This window comes from Dama dama, chromosome 33 (genome assembly GCF_033118175.1).
Source record: "Dama dama isolate Ldn47 chromosome 33, ASM3311817v1, whole genome shotgun sequence".
In the NCBI taxonomy this organism is placed as follows: Eukaryota; Metazoa; Chordata; class Mammalia; order Artiodactyla; family Cervidae; genus Dama; species Dama dama.
Window position 1 is genome coordinate 49,153,704 of NC_083713.1, and position 27,557 is coordinate 49,181,260.

Here is a 27,557-nt window from a genome sequence, read left to right on the forward strand (position 1 = left end):
ATTTTTTGGAGGAGGAAATGGTAATCTACTCTAGTATTCTTGCCTGGAAAATTCCATGGACAGAGGAGCCTGGTGGGGCTACAGTTCATGGGGTCACAAAGAGCTGAAAATGGTTGAGCACACATGCATCACAACTTTTGCTGCAGCCATGTACTATCCACTCACATTTTTTTTTTAAGGTTTTTTTTTTGATGTGGACCATTTTTAAAGTCTTTATTGAATTTGTTATAATATTGCTTCTGTTTTATGTTTCGGTTTTCTGGCTGTGAGGCATATGGGATCTTAGCTCCCTGATTAGGGATCGAACCTGCACCAACACATGAAGTCCTAACCACTGGACAGCCAGGGGAGTTCCCATTCACTTTTAAGTTAGCATTTTTCTTTAAATCAATTCATCTTTCCTTAAATACACTTTCAATGAAACTTTCACACTACTATTATAAGTGAAACAGTAGTATTAAGTGCTATAAGTAAAAGGCAGTAAAAAAAAAAAAAAAATACAATGAAAGTAAAGCCATATTAATGAATTCTAGCCAGATACCACTGCCCACCAGGGGCTCCAAACCTAAGACCTGCTTTTTCCTTTCACTACAAGGGAAACTCCAAAGTATTCGAGATTAAAGGATAGCACAACAGTGAGGCTTTCTCTTTGATAGAATGAGACGGATTGAAAGAGGAATGAAAAGGAAATAACTTCTCACTATGTAATTCAATGTCTTCTAAGGTCATGTCTGCATACGGCTTAAAATTGTCAGCTACCAAGATAACACCCCTACTCAAAGCTAGGATTAGCTCTTACTCCCCCATGGTTCTCTTCAGGGGACTTACAATTGTGACTTCTCCAATAGTTGACCATATTTCTTAGCTCCATTCTACTTGTCCTTAGAAAATGAAATTACAGACATAAAATTGACACAAGGTAGGCAACAGACACCTCGAAGGTCAGAACTAGTGCAGAACACCAGCAATCCATCCAGGCTGGAGCCCAGATCTACCGCAGACGGGGCCATCTATCAGGGCTGGAGGCTGGAATGTGTCCAGAGATTGCCCGTCATCAGCATCGAATCAATCAATAAGAAACCATACAACAGCCAACATCTGAAAAGTTTACATGCCAAACGCCACACCACGCACCTCATATATATGCTCTGTGATCGTCACAACACCCTTATGAGTTTGATGCCATTATTATCCCCAATGTGAGGAAACCAACATTTAAAGAAGTTAAGAAATTTGCTAAAGATTTCCAATAAGGGGCAGATTCAGCTTTGTACCAAGAGTGTCTGACTCCATAGCCCAAGCTCTTAACTCTTTTGCTTCCCCCATGCTCAGACACAAGGCCATTTTTAAACTTCACAAACCTCAAAATAACAGCCTGCTGCTCTTAAGCACAATTAAGACAATGGGCTGACACAACAGGAAAACTGTTCAATATAGAATTAAACATAATTACTGGTGTCCTCTAATTGTTTGGGAAAATAAGTTTCTCACATTTGACAAGCTATAATTCTGGTGTGTGGGGGGAGAATGTTCAAGTCTTCACTTCGGTCTGTGAATCTCCAACATATGCAGAGAACACTGGTCAGATTTCAGGGTGAGTAGTAGGGTGGCTTGAGGCTTCCTAGGTGGCTCAGCCATAAAGAATCCGCCTGCCAGTGCAGGAGATGTAGGTTTGATGCCTGGGCTGGGAAGATCCCCTGGAGAAGGAAACGGCAACCCCTTCCAGTATCCTTGTCTGGGAAATCCCATAAACAGAGCAGCCTGGTGGGCTACAGTCCATGGGGTCGCAAAGAGTTGGACGCAACTGAGCACAGATGCATGCACCAGCATGGCTCAACGATATCTTCGGTATGTAACTCAGAATCAAATAAGGTAGAGCTTGGAGGGATCTTAGCCATCCCATCCAACCCTGCATTTTATACATGGGGAAGTCAGGGCCCAGAGAAGAAATTTCCCAAGAACATGAGGAAAGGATAGTTAGGGAATTTGGGATCTGCAGTGTACACACTGCCATATTTAAAATGAATAACCAGCAAGGACCTACTGTATAGCACAGGGAATTCTGCTCAATGTTACATGGCAGACTGGATGGGAAGGGAGTTTGGGAGAGAATGGATACATATACATATATGGTTGAGTCCATTTGCTGTCCACCTGAAATTATCACAACATTGTTAATCTGCTATACTCCAATATAAAATTGTTTTTTTGTTTTTTTTTTTTTAATGAGCTAATACATGCAAACACTTGAAATGCTACTTGGGTACCTGACATTTGGTCAATACATTTAGCCATTTATACTACTGCTTTAAATAGTAAGCTACATGTGGTTGACAGGCCTTGGAAATATTTTAAAGTACTCACTGAGGATGCCATGAACAGTAATAAGTATGTATTATGTGCTGAGGAGCTGTTAGAGGAGATGGCCAACACCTACCACACAGAGCTCAAACTATGAACCAAAGGAGTTTAGCCAAGGTTCATTTAAGGAGGGAGAAGGGCACTGAACCAGACCTTCATTCCTTGTATTGTGCTACTTAAACACTGTAAGTATCAGTGTCAGTTGCCCTGATCTCATGGATACACTTGTTTATTTGTATAATCATATTTCTAGAAAAGCAAACTCAAAAAGAAAAAAGTAACTTGAAGCAAATATTTATTGAATATATACTTAGTAAACTGGCCCATTAAGTGGCTCAGACAGTAAAGAATTTTCCTGCAAGGCAGGAGACTGGGTTCAATCCTTAGGTTGGGAAGACCCTTTGGAGAACAGAATGGCAACCCACTCCAGTTTCTTACCTGGAGAATCCCATGGGCAGAGGAGCCTGGCGGGCTACAGTCTATGGAGTCACAAAGAGTAGGACATGATGAGCGACTAACACAAACACACACTTAGTAAATAGCACTAGGCACTATATAAGATACAAAAAAAAAAAAAACTAGGGCAGGGCCAACAAAGGCAAGCTTGGCAAATATAGGCATACTCAGAGATACTGTGGGTTGGCTTCCACAGGATCCATAGGATTTCCATACCACTGCAAAAAAGCAATGTCACAATTACTGCAATTGCAATATCACAATTAAGTTGAGTCACACAAATTTTTTGGTTTCTCAATGCCTGTAAGTTATGTTTATACTACAGCGAAGTCTTCCAACTGTGCAATAACATTGATCTAAAAACAACAATGTATATACCTTAATTTAAAAATATTGCTAAAAAAAAAAATTGCTAAAATATGCTAACCATCATCTGAGCCTTCAGTAAGCCATAATCTCTTTGCAATAGTAACATCAAAGATTACTGATCACAGGTCACCACAACTATTACAATACGATGAAAAAGGTTGAAATGTTGGGAGAATTACCAAAACATGACAGAGACAAATGGAAAAATGGCACTGATAGACCTGCTTGACACAGGTTTGTCATAGACCTTCAATTTGCAAAAAAAAAAAAAATGCAACGATGTGAAGTGGTTTATCGCAAAACACAAAATAACAAGCTATGCCTGTCCCTAGAACTACGTACCATCTCTTTCCCATGGCAGACATCACTAATCAATCACAGCATGCTTACCCTCAGGGCTCAATACAGCTCAAGCACAATTCTCAAACCAGCGCTTCACTGCTGGTCCACAGGCGTGGCCTTTTTGGGGATGACAGTATAGGCAGGAAACCCAAGCCTGATGCATGGAACTAAAACCCAGCAGGGGCCAACAACTGTTTTTACTTAGGTTCTTTTGATAAGACATTTATATCTAAACAGCTAAGTATACAGATTTCATCTTGTGTGTTTCAGGGAGAAGGTTCAGAACATCCAAACAATGATAGATAGAAGCCATGTGAGATGTTCTTTCTCATAAGGTCTTTTATAAGAACACATAAGCGCTCCAAAAATATCTTCATTCTCCTCAGGCTTCCAGAAGAAAAACTAGCAGCATCTTCATTTGAAAGGTAAGAAACGCAAAGAAACAAAGACTGCAAGGTTCTTACTAAGATACTCTGGCAGTTAGCAGTTATCTTGGTCTTGCCCCCATAGGACCAGTGGGAGGAGAACTCAGAACCAGAAGAAATGAAACAAACCAGACAAGGTGAAACCAGGCCTGTGAATGGCACTCCCACTGTACTATCAACCAGGGAAGATATTGCTCAGGCTCCGCATATAAGACAGGGGGCATTGAAATGTAAGGAAAGAGGGCCAGGATTTCTGTCTGTCCGGGCCCAATTCTGACTGTTAGAAAGAATGAGCTCAGTAAAGAGGCCACCTCCATGCACAGCCCACCCACAGGAGAGGCAAGAAGACCCTACCTAATTCAAGCCAGAAATCTTGTTTAAAAAGAATACCTTGTTTATACTTGGGGGCTTCCCTGGTGGCTGAGACAGTAAAGAATCTGCCTGCAATGCAGGAGACCTGGGTTTGATCCCTATGTTAGGAAGATCCCTTCGAGGAGGGCATGGCAACCCACTCCAGTATTCTTGCCTGGAGAATTCCATAGGCAAGGAGCCTGGTGGGCTTACGGTCCATGGGATTGCAAAGCTTGTATTTGTTCCAAGTAGAAATAGAATATGGTAGAAGATACTGGCTCTGTAAATGTGTTAAAAAAAAAAAAAGACTAACCGAGGCCATGTCTCATATAAGCCATTATCCAGATGGCAAATAATGTTTCCTCTTCGGTGCCAAAGAGAATGATGGGGCGAGGTTCCCAAGACCAGACTTGGGATGGGGTGATATGCAGAGAGGGGCCTGGCATGGGGGCGGGACATATGCCCGGGCCAGCTGCCAAAGCAGCGCTGAAAGTTGCTTAAAAACATTCAATTGGTAAATACTCAGCTATAAAGAACAATGAAACCATTTATCTCTCAGTTTAAAACCTTCTCAGCTCTGTTTCAATGCATTTTCTTTTTAATTTTTTGAATAAGAAAAATGTTTACATGGGTCCAACACCAAAAAGCACAAAAGGGTATATAGTACAGTGAGAAATCTTCCTCACGACCCAGCCTTCCACCCCCCAGATGCTAACTGCTCTCTACCTCCTCACCTCTCAGGTCAGCCACTGCTACCAGCTCCCCACCTGGCTTCCCGAGTTCTTGTTCACCAAACAGCAGACAAACATGGATTCTTAGTTTTCCCTCTTTATGCCTTAAAAGGTGGTGTGTGATCTATACCTGTATCTACCTTGCTTTCTTTTTTTTTTTTTTTTTTAATTTGGGGCATGTTTATACCCTCCAGGTGTCATGAAATGTAGTGGGACCACCTTGTTTTTTTCACCTAATACATCTTGAAGATCTTTCCATATATTAATACATAGAGCACTGCCTTACAACAAACTTTCAATTTACATATAATAAATGCAAATGCATAGATCTGAAATACTCCAATATTCCACCAATTGATTCTGACAATCATGTACCCTCGTGTAACCATCATTTAAAACAAAATAATAGGTCACCTGCACTGTGTTCCTTTCTAGTCAATCCTACCTCATAACCACCAGTTTTGATTTCTGTAACTGTGATGCAATGTTTTTGCATCCATGTCATAACAATCATAAGATACTGTGTTCCTGTTAAGAGACAAGAGATGAATTTCAAGAGCTAAGTTCATTCCTATGTGCTCCCACACCTATACCTGTCCTCCAACCCTGCACCATCATAGCCTTTGAAATGATCTTTCTCCCCTGGTCTGTAAGCATGAGCTCCCTTCTTTGTCACCAATGTCTCACCAGTGTCTACTGAGAAAGCACCAACTAGATATCTGTTAAACCCTTTCCCCAAGGCAGGTTGTAATTACAGAGTAAAACTATCAATTCCCTGGTCACTGTTGCTATGGAAATGACTGAATGCAAACTTCACAATTAAAGTAACTGTCAGAGAGGAGTCAGGAAGCTTATAAAGAGGCAGAGGTGGGTCAGCCCTGTGATGGGGAAGGGCCACTCACAGGATTCTGCTGGCAGACAGGGAGGGGCCACTGTGTCAGCTGCCTGCTTTGCTGAAGAAAGAAAAAATGAGGGACATTTTCAAAACTGGTTTCCAAGGTTTTGAAAACAAATCAGAGGTTTTTCCTCAGGATGAGCATGAAACATTCCAGATAAGGCTCTCTCTGCATCACTAGATCACTGGACTGTAAACTTTAAATGGAGAATGGAGAATCTAGGCAGGGTATCAGACAAAGACTGTCCACAATGATGTGGATTTAAGAATGAGGAGAGATAAAGTATCAGGAAAACCATCTCCTTTGAGGTCTGAGAAGTAGAAAGTGTTGTCAAAATAGAGAGATCTTTGGGGAATACTGAAAACTGAGTGGCAGAGAAGGCAAATGGGAAAAACCACAAAATCAGCAGAATAGCTTTCCAAGGAATAATCAAACAAGGTACCTGAAGAGTAGAAAAATGGTTCAGTAAAGCTGACTGTGCAGCCAGATTCTAGGGCAGCTACCAACCTTAATTGTTTCTGTGTTGGTTTGAGCCAAGTGTGAAGTAGGGCAGGATGAAGTGGCTGTAAAGCTCACTTGTTCTTCGATGGGATCTGAAGTCATCCTCCTGCCTTGGTGCCCCAGGGGCATCCTACATTGAACCATGAAAGCAGGAGCTATACACAAGGCTACAGGGGAGATAGGGAGACCCAACCTCAAAGAATTCAGGAGGAAGAGATTCCTATGACCTGGCTGAGGAAATACATTGAACTAGTTTTTAAGGAGCCTGTAGGTAATTGGATATTAATTATTGAACATTTCAATGCAAAGCACATGCATGTCCATGATGTTCTCATTCAAGAGAATAAAATAAATCCCTTTCAATTTGCTTTACTTCACCTGGTTTCCATTTTTAATTATTCCCAAAAGCTGAAATTGCCAAGAGTTTTTAACAATAAAAGCAGCAATAAGTCTTGAAATATAAATAAAAGGAAATGGTAGGATATAGCTGAATATGCTTTGCCAGTGAATCTTTTTTAAAAAATTTTTAAAATGCTTCTCTGTCAAAAGAATTATATGGGTCAATAATTGTGAATTCTGAAAACTATACTATTTAATTAATATTCTATACAGCAAGCACCTAGTATAATTCTTTTATTTTAGAAGGATTGTACACAACTCCATTTCAGGTAAAATTTCCTTCTGAATGTTGAATATATCATTGTCAGTATGAAAATAGGCCCTTCAAATATTACTTTCTTTCTTACATTCACTTCTGGCAAATACATGTGCATTTTGTTTGTAAAAACTTAAAAATGGGATGGTGTATTCATCTCCTATTGGGGATGTACCAAATTACCACAAAGTTAGTGGCTTAAAACAATATAGCTTTATCATCTTATAGCTCTCTGGGTCAGAAGTCTGCAGTGGGTCTCTCTGGGTAAATGGCAAGGTTACTGCTGCATTTCTTTCCTGGAGGCTCCATGTTCTTGCCTTTTCCAGGTCTTAGAGGCCTCCTGCATACTTTGGCTCATGCTCTCCTTTCACCTTCCAAGCAGCCACAACCAGCTGAGTCCACTCCAGTCTCTCTCAAGATGTGATCTGTGTGGTTCTGACTCTTCTGTATCTTTCTTCCCCATTTAAGGACCTTTGCTTACACTGGGCTCATAGGGAAAATCCAGAACAATCTCCTTATTTTAAGGTCAACTAAGTAACCCCCTCAGTTCCATCTGCAACCTTACTTCTCCTTTGTCATATAACATAACATTTAGGCTCCAGGGATTAGGAAATGGACATCTTTGGGGGTTACTATTCTGCCTTCCACAGAGAGGATGGGAATTGTCTCAGGAGACTCATTTCACAGGGTCCTGGGACCTTGTGTATCTAATAAATGGTGTGGTGGTGATCTTAAAGACACGAACTGAAGTCACAGGGACATACAAGCTGAGCCAGCCTATTCAGCTGCAGGGGAATTAACAAACTCTGGCTTTTTCAGACTGGAAAAAGCTGCTCAGTCTAGGACTTTTCACCACCTAGATGCCTGAAGGTCTCCGTTCCTATGTGGACTGGACAGGATGTCTGGTAGGAGAGAGGTCTAGGAAAGAAGCAGGACTTCACACCAGGGACCACATGCAGAGGGGGCTAGGAGTGTGGGCTGCAGGTACAGACCACACAATCCTCTCACATATGTTATCACTTCACCTGCACTCCCATCCACCATGTTTCTCAGCATCTCTGTTTCACTGCAGACATGTTAAATTGGTCAATTTGCCCAAGATGATGCTCTCAGAGCAATAAAGTCAAGGCCTGATTCATCTCTACTGACCCAAACCCCAGGCTTTCCCCACCAGTCACGCCTCTCCCTAGAGCACGCAGCCACAGGGTGGCTTATGGGACACCAAAGTCAGACATTCACATCACAGAGTTACCCTAAGTTAAAAAAAGCAATTTCAGGGACTTCCCTGGTGATACAGTGGCTAAGACTCTGTACTCCCAGTGTAGGGGGACCAGACCATATGGCTCAGTATTGATTTATTAAATGTATTACGGATAAACTTACTTGAAAGGTAAGCTTCAGCTGGAATTAACCCTACTCTTTTGAAATGAAAATAACAGCTATGGGATTATAATAATAATTCAATCACTCCATAACCTGGTTACTAGGAAAATGCCAGGAAACAGGCATCCAAGGAAGGAAGTCTCTTATTTCTTTTCCTTTCAAGGCAATTTAGGTAAATTACAGATACTTCCCTTCCAGGGTTGAAGACTATCAATGGAATTCTTAGTATGGCTCATTTATATTAATGTCTTCAATTTATAATTTCCTGGACCCTTCTTTCTTTATGATACCAGGTTTCAGTTCATATTAAAATAACTTTGTAAGACTAGTAAGTTGCAAATCAAGAGAAGAGTGTTTTACATGTGGTTTCTACATTTTAGAAGAAGAGAAAATTGTTTGAAAGAAATCATTTTCTGTATTTAATGAGTCTCTAATTTCTTTCTTTTTTGCTTCTGACAGTTGAATAGCTGAATAGAAGACAACAGTTTGGATATTTGATACAAAACAATCTTTTCCTTTGGAAAATGGAAACACTTTGCAAAATTTGCCCCAACCTTAAAGGTGTTTCATGTTCAATAAACCTTGGCTACTATTCAATCACTTATTAGCCACATTGCCATTATTTGTGTGTGTCTCTGTTTATCTCTCTTACTAGACAGTGAGTTGGTTGAGGTTGGATAAATGGACTGTGTACCTAAGGAATGCCTGTTCACTGTTTGGCCCAATTATGGTAAACTTCACAAAAGAAACATGTGGGCATGTTTAGTCCTCAGGTAGGATTGACAGAGAAAGGAAGAAGGGCACAATGAAATAAAAACAATCATAAAAATGAACACAAGAAATACTCTTTCAGTGTCAAACATACACACCATCATATACTATGCACCCATTATGAATCATATGCTGAGAGTATGAAAATAAATCAGCAATGTATAGCAACCATACCTCAATAAAACTGTTTAAAAAAAAAAGAAAGAAAATTAACCAAATAGACCTCAACCTGGAAAGGAGCTCACATCTAAATGTGGTAATTCCAAGGTTAGAGACAAGAGGAAATGGCTCCTGGTGAATTTCTAGGGTGAGAAGGCAGTTCAGGGGGACAAAAAAAATCAGAATGGGACTCCACGAGATGGGAACCTGACCTACAAATGCCTGAAAGAGTGAAAGCCCAGACTGAGTTCGGGATACAGTGTATAGTTAGGTTTGAGAAAGGCTGAGGGAACGTATTGTGAAGAGTTTTGCTGAATTCCAGGAACAAGCTGATGAATTCATATTTATTTTATCAAAGGAGAGTCCTTCAATGTTTTGAGCAGAGAATTGACATACTCTGAATGGAACGTCTGGAAGATTTTAGGTAAAGTGCTCAAAAGACCACAGAGAATGAAGAACAAACAGAGAATTGTTTTCCAAGAGTATTAAGAAGCAATCTTAAGAAGTAAGAAGCAATCAAGGTCTTTTTTGTTTACCCTACCTAGGTTCTCATATCCCAGGTCTGGGTTTGTCAGTGATGCCCAAGGGATGGTGAGCCTGGTTAGAGGGCTACCACAGAACTGAAGAGCATGCTGGTACCTGGATATACAGAACCATCAAAGCATAAAGTCATGCTTTCTGTGAGGTGTTACCACACCTCCTGGAAGGATGGATGCCTACAAGATGTCCTGAGTCATTCAGCAAAATGTATCCCTTCGTGTGCTGCTGCTAGGGTACAGAAGGGCTGTGGTTCATTCACTACTATAGTATATTTGAATAATTATATCTGTGAGCACGTGAGAAGTGCCCTGAGTTAAAGATAAGTATAAATCACCACCTCCAAACAATTCTTCTGATGAATGTTGGGAGGTAGAGTACTGCTACCCTTCCAAGTCCTTCCTTCATCTATAAAGACCAGGGGACTCCCCAGTCGCCAGCCTGACCCCAGAAGTGCCCACTGACAGCAATATTCTAAATTAAAACAGATCACCGAATAGTTACACTTTTAGTTTAAAATTCATATAAATCAGAGCAAACGCGTGAACAAAAACCCAAGACACATGAATCCCAGACCACTGTACTGCGGTAAGCCCCCTCTCAAATGATTATCTCCTTTACCTTAAAGATTAATTCCCTGCCAAATGAGAAGCTCATAAATCCCCAGAGGCCATAGGGATGGTAGCCCCTTATAGAAGCAACAGGATAATACTGGACAGCATCAATGCACATGTTCACAGCACTGGGTCCAGTACACTGACTTCTGGAGAAGGTATCCTCCAGAAACAACCCGGCAAAAGAAAACAGCTCTGTGCATGCATACAATCCCTACGCCAGCACCCAGAGCAAGGGGAAAGGAGAGCTAATGATCAAACTGATTATCAGCGCAGAGCACACTTACGTCACCATAAACATTATAACCATGAAGATGCACACGACACGGAAAACCGTTTACGGAGTAGGCTTTGGTTTTTGTTTTGTTTTCTTTTTTTTTTTTAAAGGCAGAATTGTGTATCTATGGTTGGAAATACTTAAACATTTTGGAAAATTAATGTATCAACCAAGAGCAGGAAAAGGAGGATATTAAAAAATTAACATGGATGGTATAGGGTGGTAAGACCATGGCTGACTTTGCTGTTGCTATGCTTTCATATTACCATCATGGGAAAGAGCAGTTCTGCCATTGACAAAGAAGGAAAAATCAATTCTGTCCCAACCCAAACAGAGACATAAACGGGTATAAAAGAGTTTCCAGCTCCTTCTGCAAAGAGCTGTGTGGCCTTCACCTGCAAGGCGACCTCTCCCCCAGATACCAGGACAAAGAGGAGGCACCTGTGAGCGACAAAGGCAGCGTTCCCTCGCATTCTTCCCTCCGCAGCGCTGCCCACCCTGACGTCCTAAAGGGCACGGGCGCTTCTGTTTAGCTGCGGGGAGGGACGGCCTCAGAGGGTGCCTGTGCTGAAGGGGAATGCACTTCAGGACAAGAGGTTCCATCATTCCCAGCATTAGCGGCAGAATGGAGACTGGGTACGCGGCAGATTGGCCGCCGTGCCGGAAATCACAAACACACAGCGGGCAGGGCGAGGCCGGAGGCTGGGTTCCCCGTGCCCGGGGCGGATGCCCTGCGGCGGGAGCCAGGCGGGGAGGAGGGCACAGTGCCGTTTTTTCTTTCAGGACGCCGCACCGTGTCACTGTTTGGGGTTCTCGGTGTCACCCGCGACATACGCACGACAAATCCACATCACACACAGGCTGTAAATGGCTGGTACTTCATTACCGAGGTCAGGGTGGGCTGTTGTTCCGGGAGCAGCGGCGGCACAGTACTGGCGAGGGGAGACAGCAGAGACGCCCGGCTATAGCACAGGTCCCTACTCTGGTCTTTTCTCAAAAATATTTAAAACATCAATCTGTAAAGCGTCTATACATCACTGCAAAGTAACTGAAGATAAAGAAGCAAATATTACATTTGCAGAGCAGACTCCCACCCAGTCTCAAGGTAAGGATCAAAGGATCCCCCTGCTTGAGGTGGGATGTCCTTTCTTTCTCTAACTCCAACAACGCTGCTTCCTCTTCTCTTTGGACACTCAGCACCCTGTTTTTTTGGCGGGTCAGGGAAGGGGGTGGGGTGGGGGCAGGGATCTCGTCTCACTTATCACAGCAAGTTCAAAAGGTTAGCACAACTGATTTTAGCACACAATAATCCCTCAGTATGCCAGACTGGAACCAAAATTACTAAACGCAAAAGACAGTCAAGATGCTGGCATCTAAATGTAAGCGCAGCCCTCTGATATAGAAATATATTACCAATAGAAATAATAACACCAGACAAAAATGCAAGCCACACATGTACCTTTACATTTTCTAGTAATCACATTTTAAAAAGTAAAAAGAATAAGGGATATTTATTTCATTAATGTTATCTAACCCAATACATCCAAAATGTTACTAGTTCAACATGTCATAAATACCTCCCCCCCAAAAAATGAGTAAATCAATATTTTACATTTTTTGTACAGAGACTTTGAAAGCCAGTTTACAAATATTTCACATCTCTTGCACGTCCCCATTTGGACAACCCACACTCAAGGGTTTAATAGTCATATAAGCCTGGTGGCTACTACTTTGGACAGCACGGTATTGCAGTGAAGCTTCAAAAAGTCCACAGGGCAGAAAAACGTCTCTTTATAAAGAAGAGTATGGTAATAAAGAACTCATTTAAAGTTTTATGTTAACCTGTGTGTTACCTCTTTATACTTGTTTTTAACAGAACTAAGGAAGCAAGATAGCTGTACATTTTTCCCCTTTACAAACTTGCTTGGATAATTGTGTAAATCAGAAAATATTGTTTAAAATATACCCTCCACAGGGAACTATATTCAATATCTTCTGATAAACCATAATGGAAACGAATATAAAAAAGATTGTGTGTGTGTGTGTGTGTGTGTGTGTGTGTGTGTGTATCCTGTGTGCTCAGTCGTATCTGACTCTTTGCAACCCCATGGACTGTAGCCTGCCGAGCTCCTCTGTCCATGGAATTTTCCAGGCAAGAATACTGGAGCAGGCTGCCATTTCCTATTCCAGGGGATCTTCCTGATGCAGGGATTGAACCAGCTTCTCCTGCACTGGCAGGCAGAAGGCAGATTCTTTACCACTAGCGCCACCTTAGAAGCCCTCACATGCCCCCTAAAAGGGTGGAAAATGTGTGAGACATATAGTACATAGTTAAAATCCCAACGTACACGTAATTGTAGTGCCAGAGAAGAGGGAGAAGAATAAGAGAGATTTGGTATTTGAAGAAATATTTCACATAGAAGTATTCTAAAGCTTCAGTTCAGTTCAGTTCAGTCGCTCAGTCAAAATGAAGCCACAGACTGAAGAATATCCATAAAACAACCCTCTTCCCCCAAATCTAAATTCATCACAGTAATCGAGATAAAACAAAGAGAATATTTTAAAAGTGAAACCATTTACTCAGATTGGGATTGAACCCATGTGGCTGGGACTCAAACCCAGCCAAAACCCTGCTTGGGACTTGAACCCATGTGGGTAGGACTCAAACCCAGCTAAAATCCATGGTATGTGGCTTAAGGACCTAATGAAGCTCAGGTTCTTGATGTCTCATCACAGAAAGAAATCAGTGAGAGACAAAGTGATAGGTAAGAGGTGGATTTATTCAGATTCAGAGAGAAGACACTCCACAGACAGAGTGCGGGCCATCACAGAGGGTGAGCGTATACATATATGCACATCACTTTGCTGTACTGCAGAAATTAATATAACAGTGTAAGTCAACTATACTCTAATGAAAAAAAAAATACATCCTCAAGCGAGTCTTTTCCAAGAGCCATATTCATTAAGGAAAATTGAACAACACACACGAGCAAGCTTTACTCTAGGATATAGTACTTCGGTGTTTTTTTCCCCACTTGTCTGAGCAGATAATTAGTAGGTTGTGTTGTTTAGTAATTATTACTAAAGAGCTAAGCACTTCCCTTCTAAAGTCTACTTTCACAAATATTATATAAACAAACTATTAGTAGTTAGAAGATAGTTTCAATGCTATCGTGATGACATTAGTACCAGGGGTCCTGGAATGCCAAAAGCCTCACCTAAGAGTCTTCTGCCTAACAGTCTTCTCCCTTCTGGGCGGGCGAGTTTGCTCCACACAGGAACAGGAATGGCGCAGGTATCCAAGTACCACCTGGATGGATGGTAGGGTGCATCAACCCAATGTCAAACCTGGCCAGTCTCCAGCAAGAAGGCTTATGTAGTCTTCCTATTTTCCTCACCCCACCACCCCAGCCTCCCACAGCCCTACCTGTTCTGAACCTTGAGTCTGGCCCACATGGGCCTGAATCTGTGGGTCCAGACTACTTATCCATTCAGCTGTGGGTGATGCTGAGATGGAAAAACAGCCAGTCCCGGGAGCCAGCCCAGGAAGCCAGACCCCGCAGGGATCAGCTTACCAGAGGCAGACACAGGAAGGAACCGAACGCTACCTATGGGATCTTGCCACCAGTAACCAGGACAAACAGAGGTCTGGACACTGACCAATCAAATGGGCATTTGTTCCTCTATGGAGCAGGGGGTGCTAATGAAATAACAGAAGTCCCTTCCCCCAAGACTCCTCCAAGTTTCTGACCTCAGATGGAGTTGTTATTTACCCAGGTTCCCAGACGAAAGTCAATAATCTCAGTGGAGTGAAGTACCAGACAGGTCGTTCAGTAAAAAAACTATGATGTAAGCTCCTCAGAGGACTGAAGCAGACTGTTCGTCGTTTCCCCTTGAGGCAAAATGAGCCCTAGAAGTGGGAGAGACGGCTCTTGTCAGAGAGCCTGGGGAGAGTCCCTGAGATTTGAGAACTGCGTAACCAAGCTCTTTAAACAAAATGCTTCTAAAATAACATTATTGATCAGCAGCTCTCATGACCATACTCTGTAGTCAGAGAAGTTAAAGTATCAATCATTGGATTTGGTTTTTATTTGCACTTTTTCTCCAACCCAACTCCCTTTTTTTATAAGAAAAGGCGGGGGGAGGAATAAAAGGAATTTTTAAAAAAACATAAAAAGAGAACTTCAAACCTTTTTCCTTAAAGTACTGTATTACGCTGAATTCTCTTCTCACACGTTTTCCCTTCACCTCTCTGGATTTATTTTCCTGTACCCAATTCACATAAAGGATGAGTGTTCATTGACTGACAAGATAGTAAATAGTAACATACCAAGACACACCTAAAAGAACTGCTCTAAATGTACTTGGCAACAGTTTTATGGAGTTTCCCAGGTGGCTAGCTGGTAAAGAATCTGCCTGCCAGTGCAAGAGATACAAGAGATTCAGGTTTGATGCCTGGGTCAGGAAGATCCCCTGGAGGAGGAAATGGCAACTCACTCCAGTATTCTTGCCTGGAAATCCCATGGACAGAGAAGCCTGGCAGGCTACAGTCCATAGGGTCGCAAAGTCAGTCGGGACTGAACACACACACACACACACACACACACACACACTAAATTTATAAGGGTGAGTACTGAGCTTGGAAGACAGATGAGTAACACATCTGCCTGCTTTCGTGACATTTATCCAAGTCAACTAAAGCAATGGGAGACTCAGGGGTGAGGGAGAGCTGTAAGGCATGCAGCTCTTTAAATAGCTTTTCTGGGTGTCACTGCAGTGCCAGAGTTGGTTTATTAAAAAGCATAACTAGGACGTGACCACTGTTAAGGAAGACAGGCTGGAAATCTTGATTAGCCCTGACTGTTCAGTGTGTGTCTCTACTGCCTCACATGATTCCAGAGCAGAAGCCTCCCTCCCTCTTCTTTCAGGGTCGGTATGTACAAGCATTTCTTTTTCTCCACACCTGTAATCAATGGTACCTAGTATTCTGATTTGAGCAAACACAACTGTAGAAGAAACTTAAGAGGCAATGGGGAGAATTTGTCTGGGTATTTGACATTACGGAATTGTGCACATTTTAGTTGAGATAATGTTACTGTGGTTTTAAGAGTCCTGATCTTTTAGAGATATCAAAAGTTTAGGGATAAAATAGTACCCGCTTAGGCAGCACATATACTAAAGTTCAGGGATAAAACAACGTGACATGAGATTTCACTTTAAAATAATTGAGTGACTTGGGGAGAAAAGGTTAGAGGTGTATAGCAAAATAAGATTAGCTCGTTTGTTGATGATAGCTGAAACTGGTTGATAGACTCATGGGGGAACATTCTGATATTCTTTCCACTTTGGTGTGTGCTTGAAATGTTACATTTTTTCTGAGTACCTAGTAATCAAAGGAGAAGGGTGTAAAAGGCTCTTTCCAGGGCTTTTTTGGGGAGGGCTATTATATCCCTTCTCAACTTACCGTTGCCCGATGGTATCACAGGCCATCCACTGTTAGCTCCAAGAAGAAAGCACACATTCATCCTAGTTTTCTTTAAGACTACAATCTTGACCTCTATCTCTCTCTGTCTCAAGAGAGAGTTAGCTTTTGATCACCTCCAAGAAACAACATCCTTTACGATACTGAACCTGACAAGAGAGAGCCTACAGAAACCTATGGTTTACATTAGAAGTCTGAAGCCATTGCCATGTCCTGGATCTATGGGTTAACAGTGCCTGACAAAGTACACGCTCTTGGTGAGAATTTAATTTAGCTCAGGTATGAAGGGATGCCTTATGAAACAAACTGGCACCAACTCCATGGGGTGGGTAAAGAAGTGAGGATATAAAATAGAAGACAATTCACCATCTCTAAATTGCTCCCTCTGAAAACCTGTGGATACCTTAAAATCAGCTATATCCTTTTACCCAGAAATCTCAATCCTAGGAATGTATTCTAACAAAAAATCGGGCAAGGACACAAAGAGATGTGTACTGATAAACTAATGTTTATCACACCTTTGTTTATAATAGAAAAAGAAAACAGAAAATCAAATGACTATCAGTGGAAAATAAAGTATTACTTAGGAGACCTGGGTTCAATTCCTGGGTTGGGAATATCCCCTGGAGGAAGGCATGGCAACCCCCTCCAGTATTCTTACCTGGAGAATTTTATGGACAGAAGAGCCTGGCAGGCTACAGTCCATGGGATTGCAAAGAGTCGGACACAACTGAGAGACTTTCATTTTCACTTTAGACACATAACAATATTATATATAATCTTTTATAAATGCTGATGTCTGAGGTATACCATTGAGTAAAATAGTGGCTTTCAAAACAGACTTTATAAAACTGTATCTTCATTTTATTTTATTTTTGTATCTTCATTTTAAAACAAAGTGTGTTTTCTATAAAATAGAAGAGAGCTGGAATAAACAATAAGATGTTAACAATGATGCTTTCTAGTTCATAAAATTAAAAGTGCTTTTTACCTTCTCCTTCATATTCTTCTGCATGGTCTGAGGTTTTTTTCAATGAGCATATGTCAGAACCCCAGGGAAAACTATTCTTTAAAGACAATAACAACAAAATGATGAAGACGGTCAAAGTAGAGAAAAAGTCACCAGAGCTGGACAGAGGTCAAAGATAAAAATCCAAGGAAAAAACCCCAGGCTTGAACATCTGACAGCCTAGGAAGGTCAGCATTCTTTCACCTCATTCAAAAGACATCTTATACTGAGCAACTACTCTGTTCCAAGTACTAGTCCAGGAACTGAAGATGGCAATAAGGCTTCCTGCTCTGCAAGGGGTTTAGTCTAATGCCATGCAGGTACAACTTAGGGATGGTTATCCCAGGTGTGTGGGGTGTGGTCAGCCGTGGTGGAGAAGGGCAGGCATTGAGAAATCTAGGGGAATCGAAGCACAGATGGAACACAAGATAAAGGGTGAGGTCAGGAAGGGACATGGGCCCAGAGTATGGAAGGTCTCAAATGCGCCCCTAAAGAATCTGGGTTCCAAATGACCAAGACTCTCTCCTTGACCATATTTTTCATCAGGCTCCTCTGAGCCCTCCTCAACTGGGCCTTGAACTTGGACTTCCATGTCTGACCTTGCAGAGTCCAGTTTGAGCAAGACTCCTCCTAAAGCAGTTTAGAAAGAATCCCCCCACCTCCAATCACCATCAATACCTCATCACCTTAGATATTCAGTGCTTGTATCTTAAAAGCTTTATATCTGGCCTGCCTGTACCAAGAATCCCCCATACTTTTCACATCTCTTAGTGACTGTCCTTCCACCTATGTGCCCCACCAACCTGCTCCACTTGTACTTGAAATTGACCCTGATTTCTCTCCCCTACTGGAACAGTATCAACCCATACTATAACAGTCTTCCTTACTGTATCTACAAATGTGAGAATAATTTTTTCTTTAACACGACCTGAAGAGACCAGGGAACCTATGAAAGGTCCTAAGCTTTCTAAAGCCTAGTTAATCTGACAAGTGTGCAGAGAAATAACCACTGTGGGTCTTCTAACAGCATACATCTTCGGAACCTGGTACCATACTCGGCAGTCTATATGCATCAGCTCATGTAACCATCACAAGGAGCCTACAAGGTGGAGAGTGTTATCATCCATATTTCACAGGCCAGGAAACTGAAACTTAGTGTGGTGTGGTCATGTGTCCAAGTACATAAATGAAGAAGTCACAGAGCTGGGAGTTGGTCCTGGGCTGTCTGCCTTGCATCCAAGTTTGGTGTTGGGGATGGTAGAATGAATTTACAACTCTATTTTCTTTCAAGTTCTGCAGTATTTTCAAATAACCACACACTCAACAGCTTTCTTCCTCGTAAAAGGACCTTGGTGGATGTGCAGCAAATAGGTTAAGGGAGGAGCTTTCTTGGCCACAAAGATAGGACTTTATGGAAAACCTGAGAGAAATCAGGTGAAATTGGATCTGTCAAGGAGCTATTCTTTTTTAACTCAACAGAAACCATTAGGGAGTAGGTAGTTTTGTTTTCGCTTATTTAATAAGGAGACACAGGTGAGAAATCTGAGACAGGTACTAAAGGGAGCCCAAAGGTGGGGGAAGTTTCCTATTCTAAAGGGAGGAGAAAAGACAAGGAGGCAAAACCCTGTCATTAAACCAGGGAGTCGGGCCAGAGAAGCACAGGTGGAGGCAGAGGGAAATCCCCAGTGATGCCCAAGTTATTCAAGGAAATGCAGAAATTGGCATTTAGAGAGACTTGATTCTAGGCAAGGAGACAGGGGAAGACAGAACTGTCAATCAAGATACACTTACTAAGCAACTTGACAATGACAGCAAAAAGCACAAAGATGTTAAAAAAAAAAAAACCAGCTCCTGCTTCTGAGAAGCTTGTAATTTACACAAAGAGGATATTCATGCAAGTGCACATGCACGTGCACACACCAATGTGTGATCACTGCAGTAAGTAAATGGAACCTGAGCTCTGCCTTCTGAAGGTTAGGAATTCCACAGATAAGAATGGTGTGAACTAGTGGCTAGGAAACGGGATGCAAGAAGGGTCTTCAGGGGCTAGCCAGAATTAAGGGTGGTAATTTGGGGGGGCAAGGCTAAGTCTGAAAATGAGGAAACTTACAAGAGGACGAGGAAACGTGAGAGATAATTAGCATATGCTGAGCATTTCTCTGTGCCAGACCCTGTTTTGACCACTTCATTTCATCTCATTCCAACAATTCTGTGAATTAAGTAATTATCTCCACTTGAACTATGATCAAACTGAGCCCCAGGAAAGCTAAGCAACCTGAAAACAGCCCCACAGTGACCTAGTGAGTTCACAGGCAGTTCCGTCTGACTCTCCCCAATGCCTCTACCAACCCCAATCCTTTATTGTAGTGCCAACCGTGTGCTCACCACAAACAAGGGTAGCCTCCAGTGACACACGCCAGATTATAATTACTCTCTTGTGTTCACCCATTCCAGGATTTCAGAGGGCAGCTTTACAGGAAACCACGAACTCATTTTCAGGTGATGTAAACACTTCCGAATTTAGGAAGAACATATCTCCACACTATTAAACACTACTGTCAATATTCACTTAGACACAGCGATGAATATACTCTTTAAAAAGTCTGGCATAAAATATTACCACTTTTTAGTTTAAACCACATTGGAAAACTGGCCATTTCTTAGAGTTAAACACACAGTTATGGTATGATCTAGTAATCCCACTCCTGGCTGATTACCCAAGAGAAATAAAAATTTATACTCACACAAGAACCCATATGTAAGGTTTATAGCAGCTTTATTCATAATCATCTCAGACTGGAAACAACCCAAATGTCCTTCAATAGGTGAATGGATAAACAAATTGTGATATACCTGTATAAAGGAATACCACTAAGCAATAAAAAGTAATGAACTTTTTTTTAAAGGAATAAACAACTGATACATGGAACAACAACCTAAACCTCAATGGACTCAATCGCAAAAAGATACTTAAATTTATGATTCCATTTTTATGACAATCTGGAAAAGGCACAGTTATGTAGAAGAAGAAGAGATAAGTGGTTGCCAGAGGTTAAGAGAGGGGAGAAGGTTTGATTACAGAGGGATGGCATGAGAGATTTTGGGGGTTTGGTTTTGTTTTTTTGAGTGATGAAACTGTTTTGTATCTTGAGTATGGTGGTATATGGTAGGTAGAATAATGGCCCAAAAGGTGTCTACACTAAACTTGTGAATATATGAAAGTTACAGGATGGAAGGAAATTTGCAAATTGAACTGATTGCTAATCAGATGACCTTATAATAGGGACATCATCTCATATTATCTGGCTGGGCTCACTGTAACCGGGTGGGCCCTGAAAAGTGGAAGAGGGAGGCAGAGGAGTCAGTGAGAAAGATATGCCATGGAAGAAGAGGCAGAAGAGATTTGAAGCATGAGAGGGAATCAACCCACCCTTGGCTCTTAAGGTACAGGAAGGGGGCCACATGGCCTGGACCTGAGAGAGGCCTCTAGCAGCTAGGAACAGCCCCAGGCTGACAGCCAGCAAGGGGTGGGACCTCAATCCTACAACCACAAGGACCAAACTCTCCAAAACCTGAATGAGCAAAGAAATGGATTTTCGTCCAGATCCTCCAGAAAAGAACATGGTCCTGTCAACACCTTGGTCTTGACCTTGTAAGACTCTAAGCAGAGAAACCAGCTGACTTGATGGACTTCTGCCGACTGGAAAAAAAAAAAAAAAAAGCACAACCTAAAAGTTGAGAATGATGTTTTATTTAAGGCATTTATGAGGATTAGAGCAGGAGATGGCAGCCTCTCAGATAGCTCTGAGGGACTGTTCTAAAGAATAAGAGAGGAGCCAGAATATACAGGAGATTTTGAAGGGGGTTAAAGAAAAAAAAAAAGAAAGTAAGTAGTGGAACATCAAAAGATTACTGCTAATCACAAAAAACAGACATCTCAAGTTAATGATTTTAGTGCTTTTCTGTGTATGGGAAGATGAAAGAGTCTGAACTAATTGAAAACATTCCTTTGATATGCATCTTAACTATCTAGGACCAGTATCCTTTTTTCTCTGTCCTGCATTCCCCTCAGGGTGCACCACCAACTGCAGGCGACATTCTTAGTTCACATGACCTATGGAAACTGTGTGATAATAAATGTGTATCATTTTAAGCCTTCAAATTTGTGATAATTTGTTATAGCAGCAACAGAAAACTAATACAGCATAGCTACACAATTCTATGTAATTTTTCACACCCCCTACAATAGAACTATAAACCAAAAAGAGTGATTTTACTCTGTATAAATTTTAAAATATTCTTGCTTTTAAAAATCATGACTACAGACAAAAAGAAAAGTTCTAGCCATATTTCTTGACATCTTCAGCCCATAATCTCCACAACAGTAACTCAGGCTTGGAATTTGGTTTCTGTCCCCACCCCTGACTTCCCTGCCCATCCACTGACCAGAACTAATTTAACCTCCTAGATCCTAAGGCCACTTTCCATGCCAAAGGCCAGCTCAGGGTTTGTGGCTAATATTTTGCTTTGACTTTCAAACAAGTCAAAACTTACATTACCTCAGGGGAGGCACCCTTGGTTAACAAGACCTGCTTTCCCAGGAATGCAAACAAGAGGAAAGCCCAAAACTGACATGTGAAAGTCTATTTCAAAGAACCCTACTGAGAACCCTCTCAAGACAGAGTTCCATCAGTGCAGATGCATCAAAACCAACAGGCAGAGCTCAAAGTAATGGATGACTCACCAGGACTTTTAGCAGTTAATGAAGAAGTGTTCTGAGAAATGCTCCAAATCCAGTATTTTTCTCTGAAAGAATTAATGTGGTGCCCCTCACCCCCACCCTCCACTTCTAGCTCATCACAAGTGTCATTAACAGACCTAATTTTTAACAAGGTTGAACACAGTTCTTTACCAAGACATTTAAGAGATAGGACATAGCACATCTCTTTAAAATTATTTTTAAACTACTCCCCACAAGAGACACAGATGTATAGAACAGACTTTTGGACTCTATGGGAGAAGGCGAGGGTGGGATGATCTGAGAGAACAGCATCGAAACATGTATATTATCAAGTGTGAAACAGATCGCCAGTCCAGTTTGGATGCATGAGACAAGTGCTCAGGGCTGGTGCACTGGGATGACCCAGAGGGATGGGATGGGGAGGGAGGTGGCGGGGGGGAGGTTCAGGATGGGGAACACATGTAAATCCATGGCTGATTCATGTCAATGTATGGCAACAATATTGTAAAGTAATTAGCCTCCAACTAATAAAAATAATTGGGGGAAAAAAAGTATATGTCACAAAAGAAAAATAAAATAAAATAATAAATAAACTACTCCCCACAGCCTACAGTCAATGAAAAGTCCATAAAATCATTAAAATACACCAAGGTAAAGATTTCTAGATTCAACAAAGAGATCAATAAATATTTATTAAGTGCCATCTGTGGGTAACACCCTGAGAAGTACAAGAAGCAAAATATGAATGGGTCTTGGCTCTACACCTGCTTTACAATGTCATTAGACACAGGATCAAAATTAACAATAATCTAAGGGACTTCTCTGGTGGCAGAGCGGATAAGGATCTGCCTGCCAACGCAGGGGACAAGTGTTCAATCCCTGCTCAGGGAAGGTTCCACATGCCTCGGAGCAACTAAGCCCATGCACCAGCATTACTGAGCTCCTGCACCAAAGCTTATACTCAACAAGAGAAGCTACCACTCTCTGCAACTAGAGAAAATCCGCACACAGCAACAAAGACCCAGCACAGCCAAAAATAAACAAAAAATTTTAAAATAAATAAGAACCTCTTAAAAATTAAAAAATGATAATCTAAGGCAAAAAATTATGAGATCACATACAAAATGAGCGCTACAAGTGTTCACAGTGGAAGAAACTGTGGCTGGGGCAGTCAGGGAAAGACAGTTCTGCACAGGAGCAGGGGGGAGAAAAAAGCAAGAATGATAGAGATAATCTCTCCAAGCTTTACCCCTGGTGGCTCAGGTGGTAAAACATCCGCCTGCAATGCAGGAGACCTGGGTTCGATCCCTGAGTCGGGAAGATCGCCTAGAGAAGGGTATGGCAACCCACTCCAATTCTCTTGCCTGGAGAATCCCATGGACAGAGAAGCCTGGCGGGCCACAACCCATGGCATCGCAGAGTCAGACACGACTGAGTGACTAAGCATGCACTTCAAGATGACATTTCTTAAAAAAAGAGAAATCTAGGAACCCCACCTGCAAAATCTTCCTCTCAGCATACATCTCAACAAGAAATGAACAAGACTTAAAAGGAAAAACAATCACCCCAGTTTCAAAAACAAAAAAGAATTTCTGAGATTCTGAATTTGGACTCACAGTTAACTACACAGAAATTCATTCTTCATTCATCTCTATTGGGTTCTGGGCTTCTTTGGTCATCCCCACAATCTATGCTCCTGCAAGAAGGAGGGGAGAGCCCACCAAAGAGAGCCTCCACCTGCACCCGAGCCAGGTGGGCTGGTTCCAATTGAATTGACCTGGAAGCCTTCTACTCAGTCGACAAAGGGTGATACATGCTGCAAGAACTGTCACTTCCTTTAGTTACACACTACTAAGCAGGGATGGGAAGGGTCCTAGCACATGCCAACTCAAGTCCCAACATCCTTCAGCATCTGGCAGTCTTCGGTTCTGTACCAAACTCACTGAAAGATGCATAAAAGAACGTTCATAGCTGCTCCATCTATATTAGCCTCGAAGTGGAAACTATCCAAACAGTTACTACCAACAGTTACTGGATAAATAAATTGTGGTATATTCATATAATAAGATACTACAGAACAATGAAGATGAACCAACTGCAGCCACACATCACAACGTGGACCAATTTGACAACCATAATGTTGAACACAAGAACTCACACAAAGAGGTAAACATACTGTGTGGTTTTACAGAGCTAAAACTTAAAAAAAAAAAAAAAAAACTAAACTAAACTAAAAGTCAGAATAGCAGTTATTCTGAGGCAGAGGGAGTTAGTGACTGGGAGGGACTTCTGGGGTCCTAAAATGTCCGGTTCCTAGCCTAAGAGGTGGATATTGGAGTGTTTATATATATATATATAAAGCAGCATACACTTATGAAAACACTTTTCTATATGAATGCTTTATTTCAAATAAAAATTTATCTTAAAGAAAACTGAAAAGTGTTGTACTAAAGGATTATAGTAAGATAAAAAATTTTCAATTTACCCCAGATTTACAGTTGAAGAGCTACATGTATATTCACATCCACAACCATTTGTTTAGTATACTTTAGTAGTGTCATAAAATTAAGGAAGGATAACCATAAAATTAAGGATCTTTGCCTTGCACACAGATCAAAGGGATGATCTATTACTCCACTTCACTAGTCCTGGTATGTTACCCTTAGAAGACGAGAAAGAGAGGGGGGCAGAGAGGAAGAAGGCGGAGTAGGAGGGAGAGAAGGAGGAGAAAGAAAAGAAACAACTTGAGCCTCTCTTTAAAACCTCTGAAAAAATAGGGTCACCAGAACATGTTCTAGGACTGAACAATTATTGGTTAAAAAACTGTTACCAGACAAGGGGCAGGGCTAGATGTCCCCAGTAATTCCCGCTCTATCCAAACCACAGGCTGGCTCAGGACAGCAAATCAGCCTGTAGGATGACCCCAGCTTAGATGTGTAACCAACAAGCTACTATCCATCCCACGTCCTGGCCATAGATATGTCACTATCTAATGTCAGCCATCAAGTATAGAATTTTCTTCCTCATCAATAATTGTAGCATACATCTTTTCTTCAATTTAACACTAAGCAGATAGAAAACCCTTCCTTCCTGGCCTCACAGGCCAGCTCTCAGGATGAACGACCACCCCCATAGCATTTGGAGGTCACGGTTTTCTGATGACTGTGAAAATGGGGAGGAGAGAAGAGGTCTTCAAGAGGAGATGCCTTTCTAAGGAAGGTACACAATGAATCCCTTTGGCAATGCCGGAGCCTTGCCTCCAGTCTCCTCCCGCGAAGAAAGCCTGCCTTCCGCTTCGACCAGCACCTGCTAGTCCCCGGGGCCCTTTACAGGGACTGCGGCACAACCTTGGCAAAGATGCTGGGACTGTTTGGGCAGGCAAATGTCTGCCTCTGGTGCTTAAGAAGGGTCGACCTGACTCCGGCAGAGACCCTAAGTAAACTGTCACCTGTCAATCACTTGACCTAAATACCCCTACCACTGGGGGAAAATAGGAGGGAGGGGGTAGTCTGAGCATGCTCAGTAATCGGGATGACATCATTTAATCAATGCTGAGGCCGGGAAGGCTGCATCAGCAGCCTCGAGCAGGCTGCCAGGAACGTGTCAGCGGGGATCGGGAGGCTCCCATTAACTCGGTCCCTCCCCACGCGACTCGCATACAAAGAGGGTACCGTCAGCTACACACGCTGGGAACAGAGGAGGAAGGGTGGGGGTGGGGGGCAGGGAAAGCTGGCTTATTTCATTTGACATATTCCTTTAAGAACTAAAACCCAACGGTATTCCCTCCCCGCACCAGCAGCCGCGCTGCAGAAATGGAGCCAAGTCTGGGGAAGGGAAACTTGGGAAGGGAGATCAAAAGCGAGGGGGCCCCAGCCACACAAAGTAACTTGTTCTTTGGGTACAGAGGCTATTTGGCTCGATTTGGGACCCCCGGTCCCACAGATGCGGGCGGGCGCACAGCCTCCTCACCACCCAGCGTGAAACACACCCGAGGGTCTGCGGACACCAGGTGGGGGTCGCCCCACCGGGGAACAGTGAGACTCGAGGTCCAAGTCAGGACAGCCTGGGTTGAGAGGAAGCAAGAGGAGACACACGAAGCCTCCTCGAGAGGCCACCAGTGTTCCCCCAGCCCCCGCCTTCCGCGTGCAGAGCAAGGTGAAACGCCGCGGGGAGCCAATTCGACACGGCTGTGGGAGCTCGGTGCAGAGGCTAGGATTTTTCCAGTAGCTTTTTTCGTTCTTTTACCAAAACTGTGAGAAGAGGCAAAGTGCTCGATAAACCTTAACGATACCTGGAGTCATTTGTGGGTTACAGAGCTCATACTTTAAGGGGAGTCTGAGCTTGAGAGTAACGCGAACACACTACCCACGCGACGTGGCCAGGGCGGGGAACAATAGACCCACCCGGGCCCCCACCCCAATAACAATGGCGGCGCCGAACCCTTGCTCGCCCCCTACCCCCACCCCCGCCACCTGGGGCCGCCCCAGGGCCTCCAGTCGACCCTCAACTCACCCAGGAGGGAACTACGGGGTGGGGGATTCTCGTCAAGTCCACCCTAGAGGGCAGCCCCCAATGGATGTCCAAAGGGGATGCCCGAGCATCTCTGCCCGGCCTGGGGCATCGGGGCGCGGGCTGGATCGCGAAGCATCAGGGAGGACAGACTTCCCAGCCACTTACCCCGATCACCACCGTCTCCTCGCCTTTAAATTTGGGGATGAATTTGTCCCCGCGGAGGATCTCTGCTTCGTTTAGAGGCCGGAACCGGCACATCACTTTGATGCTGCATTCGGCTGGATCCGCCATCTCGGCCGGCGGCAGGGAGGGGGCGCAGGGATGGGTGGGGGGCCGCGGTTCTGCACAACGAGGGAAAGTGGTTGAGAACCGCACCGCCCGCAACAAGGCCGCCTCCCGCAGCCTAGGCGACGCTTCTCAGCAGGTCATCGCGAACTCGGCGGGCTGGGCAGCTCCGGCCGCTCCGACACCTTGTAGGTGGGCAGCCTATTAACCTTTGGCCCAGCCGGCTGCAGACCTGCCTTCCCTGGCCCTGCGCTGCGCCCCGGGCCCACCTGCCCACGACCACGCGGCGGGCGGACGAGGCGATGCGCAGGGAGCCAGCCTCTCCCTGCTCAGACCTCCCGGGCTCCTGCGAGCTCAGCCATCCTGCATCAGCACCAGCGCGCCCGGTCGCCTCCCCGCCCCGCCCCTTCGCCCCGCCCTGCCTCGGCACAGCCCCGGTCGGTTACGTCACTGCGGGGATCCGCCCCGCCCTCGCTCAGGCTGCGAGAGCGAAGCATCCTGGGACTTGTAGTCGCTGCACCTGCGGGTGAAAAGACTTGGATGCTTGGAGTTGGCTTTCGGGGATAGCGGTGGTGCCTAGGGTGACGCTTCCGAGAACCTGTAGATCTTGGGTGGCTGCCCAAGTCAATAACACGATGGATGTCACATCCAATATTACTGATTAAAATCTCTATATAACTAACAAGGCCTATATTATCCC

The 27,557-nt window shown here is 43.2% G+C and overlaps 1 protein-coding gene across 3 annotated transcripts in view; it reads right to left on the reverse strand.

Annotated features, from left to right (window-relative positions):
• KIF5C (kinesin family member 5C) overlaps nt 1-27,237 on the reverse strand; it is a 151,253-nt gene extending 124,016 nt beyond the window's left edge. For 2 of the 3 annotated variants that reach the window (XM_061135114.1, XM_061135115.1), the window contains exon 1: nt 26,738-27,237. In XM_061135114.1, the coding sequence (XP_060991097.1) occupies nt 26,738-26,863 (126 nt within the window). In that variant the 5' untranslated portion in view covers nt 26,864-27,237. The remainder of the gene's footprint in view (nt 1-26,737) is intronic. The other variant, XM_061135116.1, reaches the window with a different exon arrangement.
• Nucleotides 27,238-27,557: the final 320 nt, after the last annotated feature.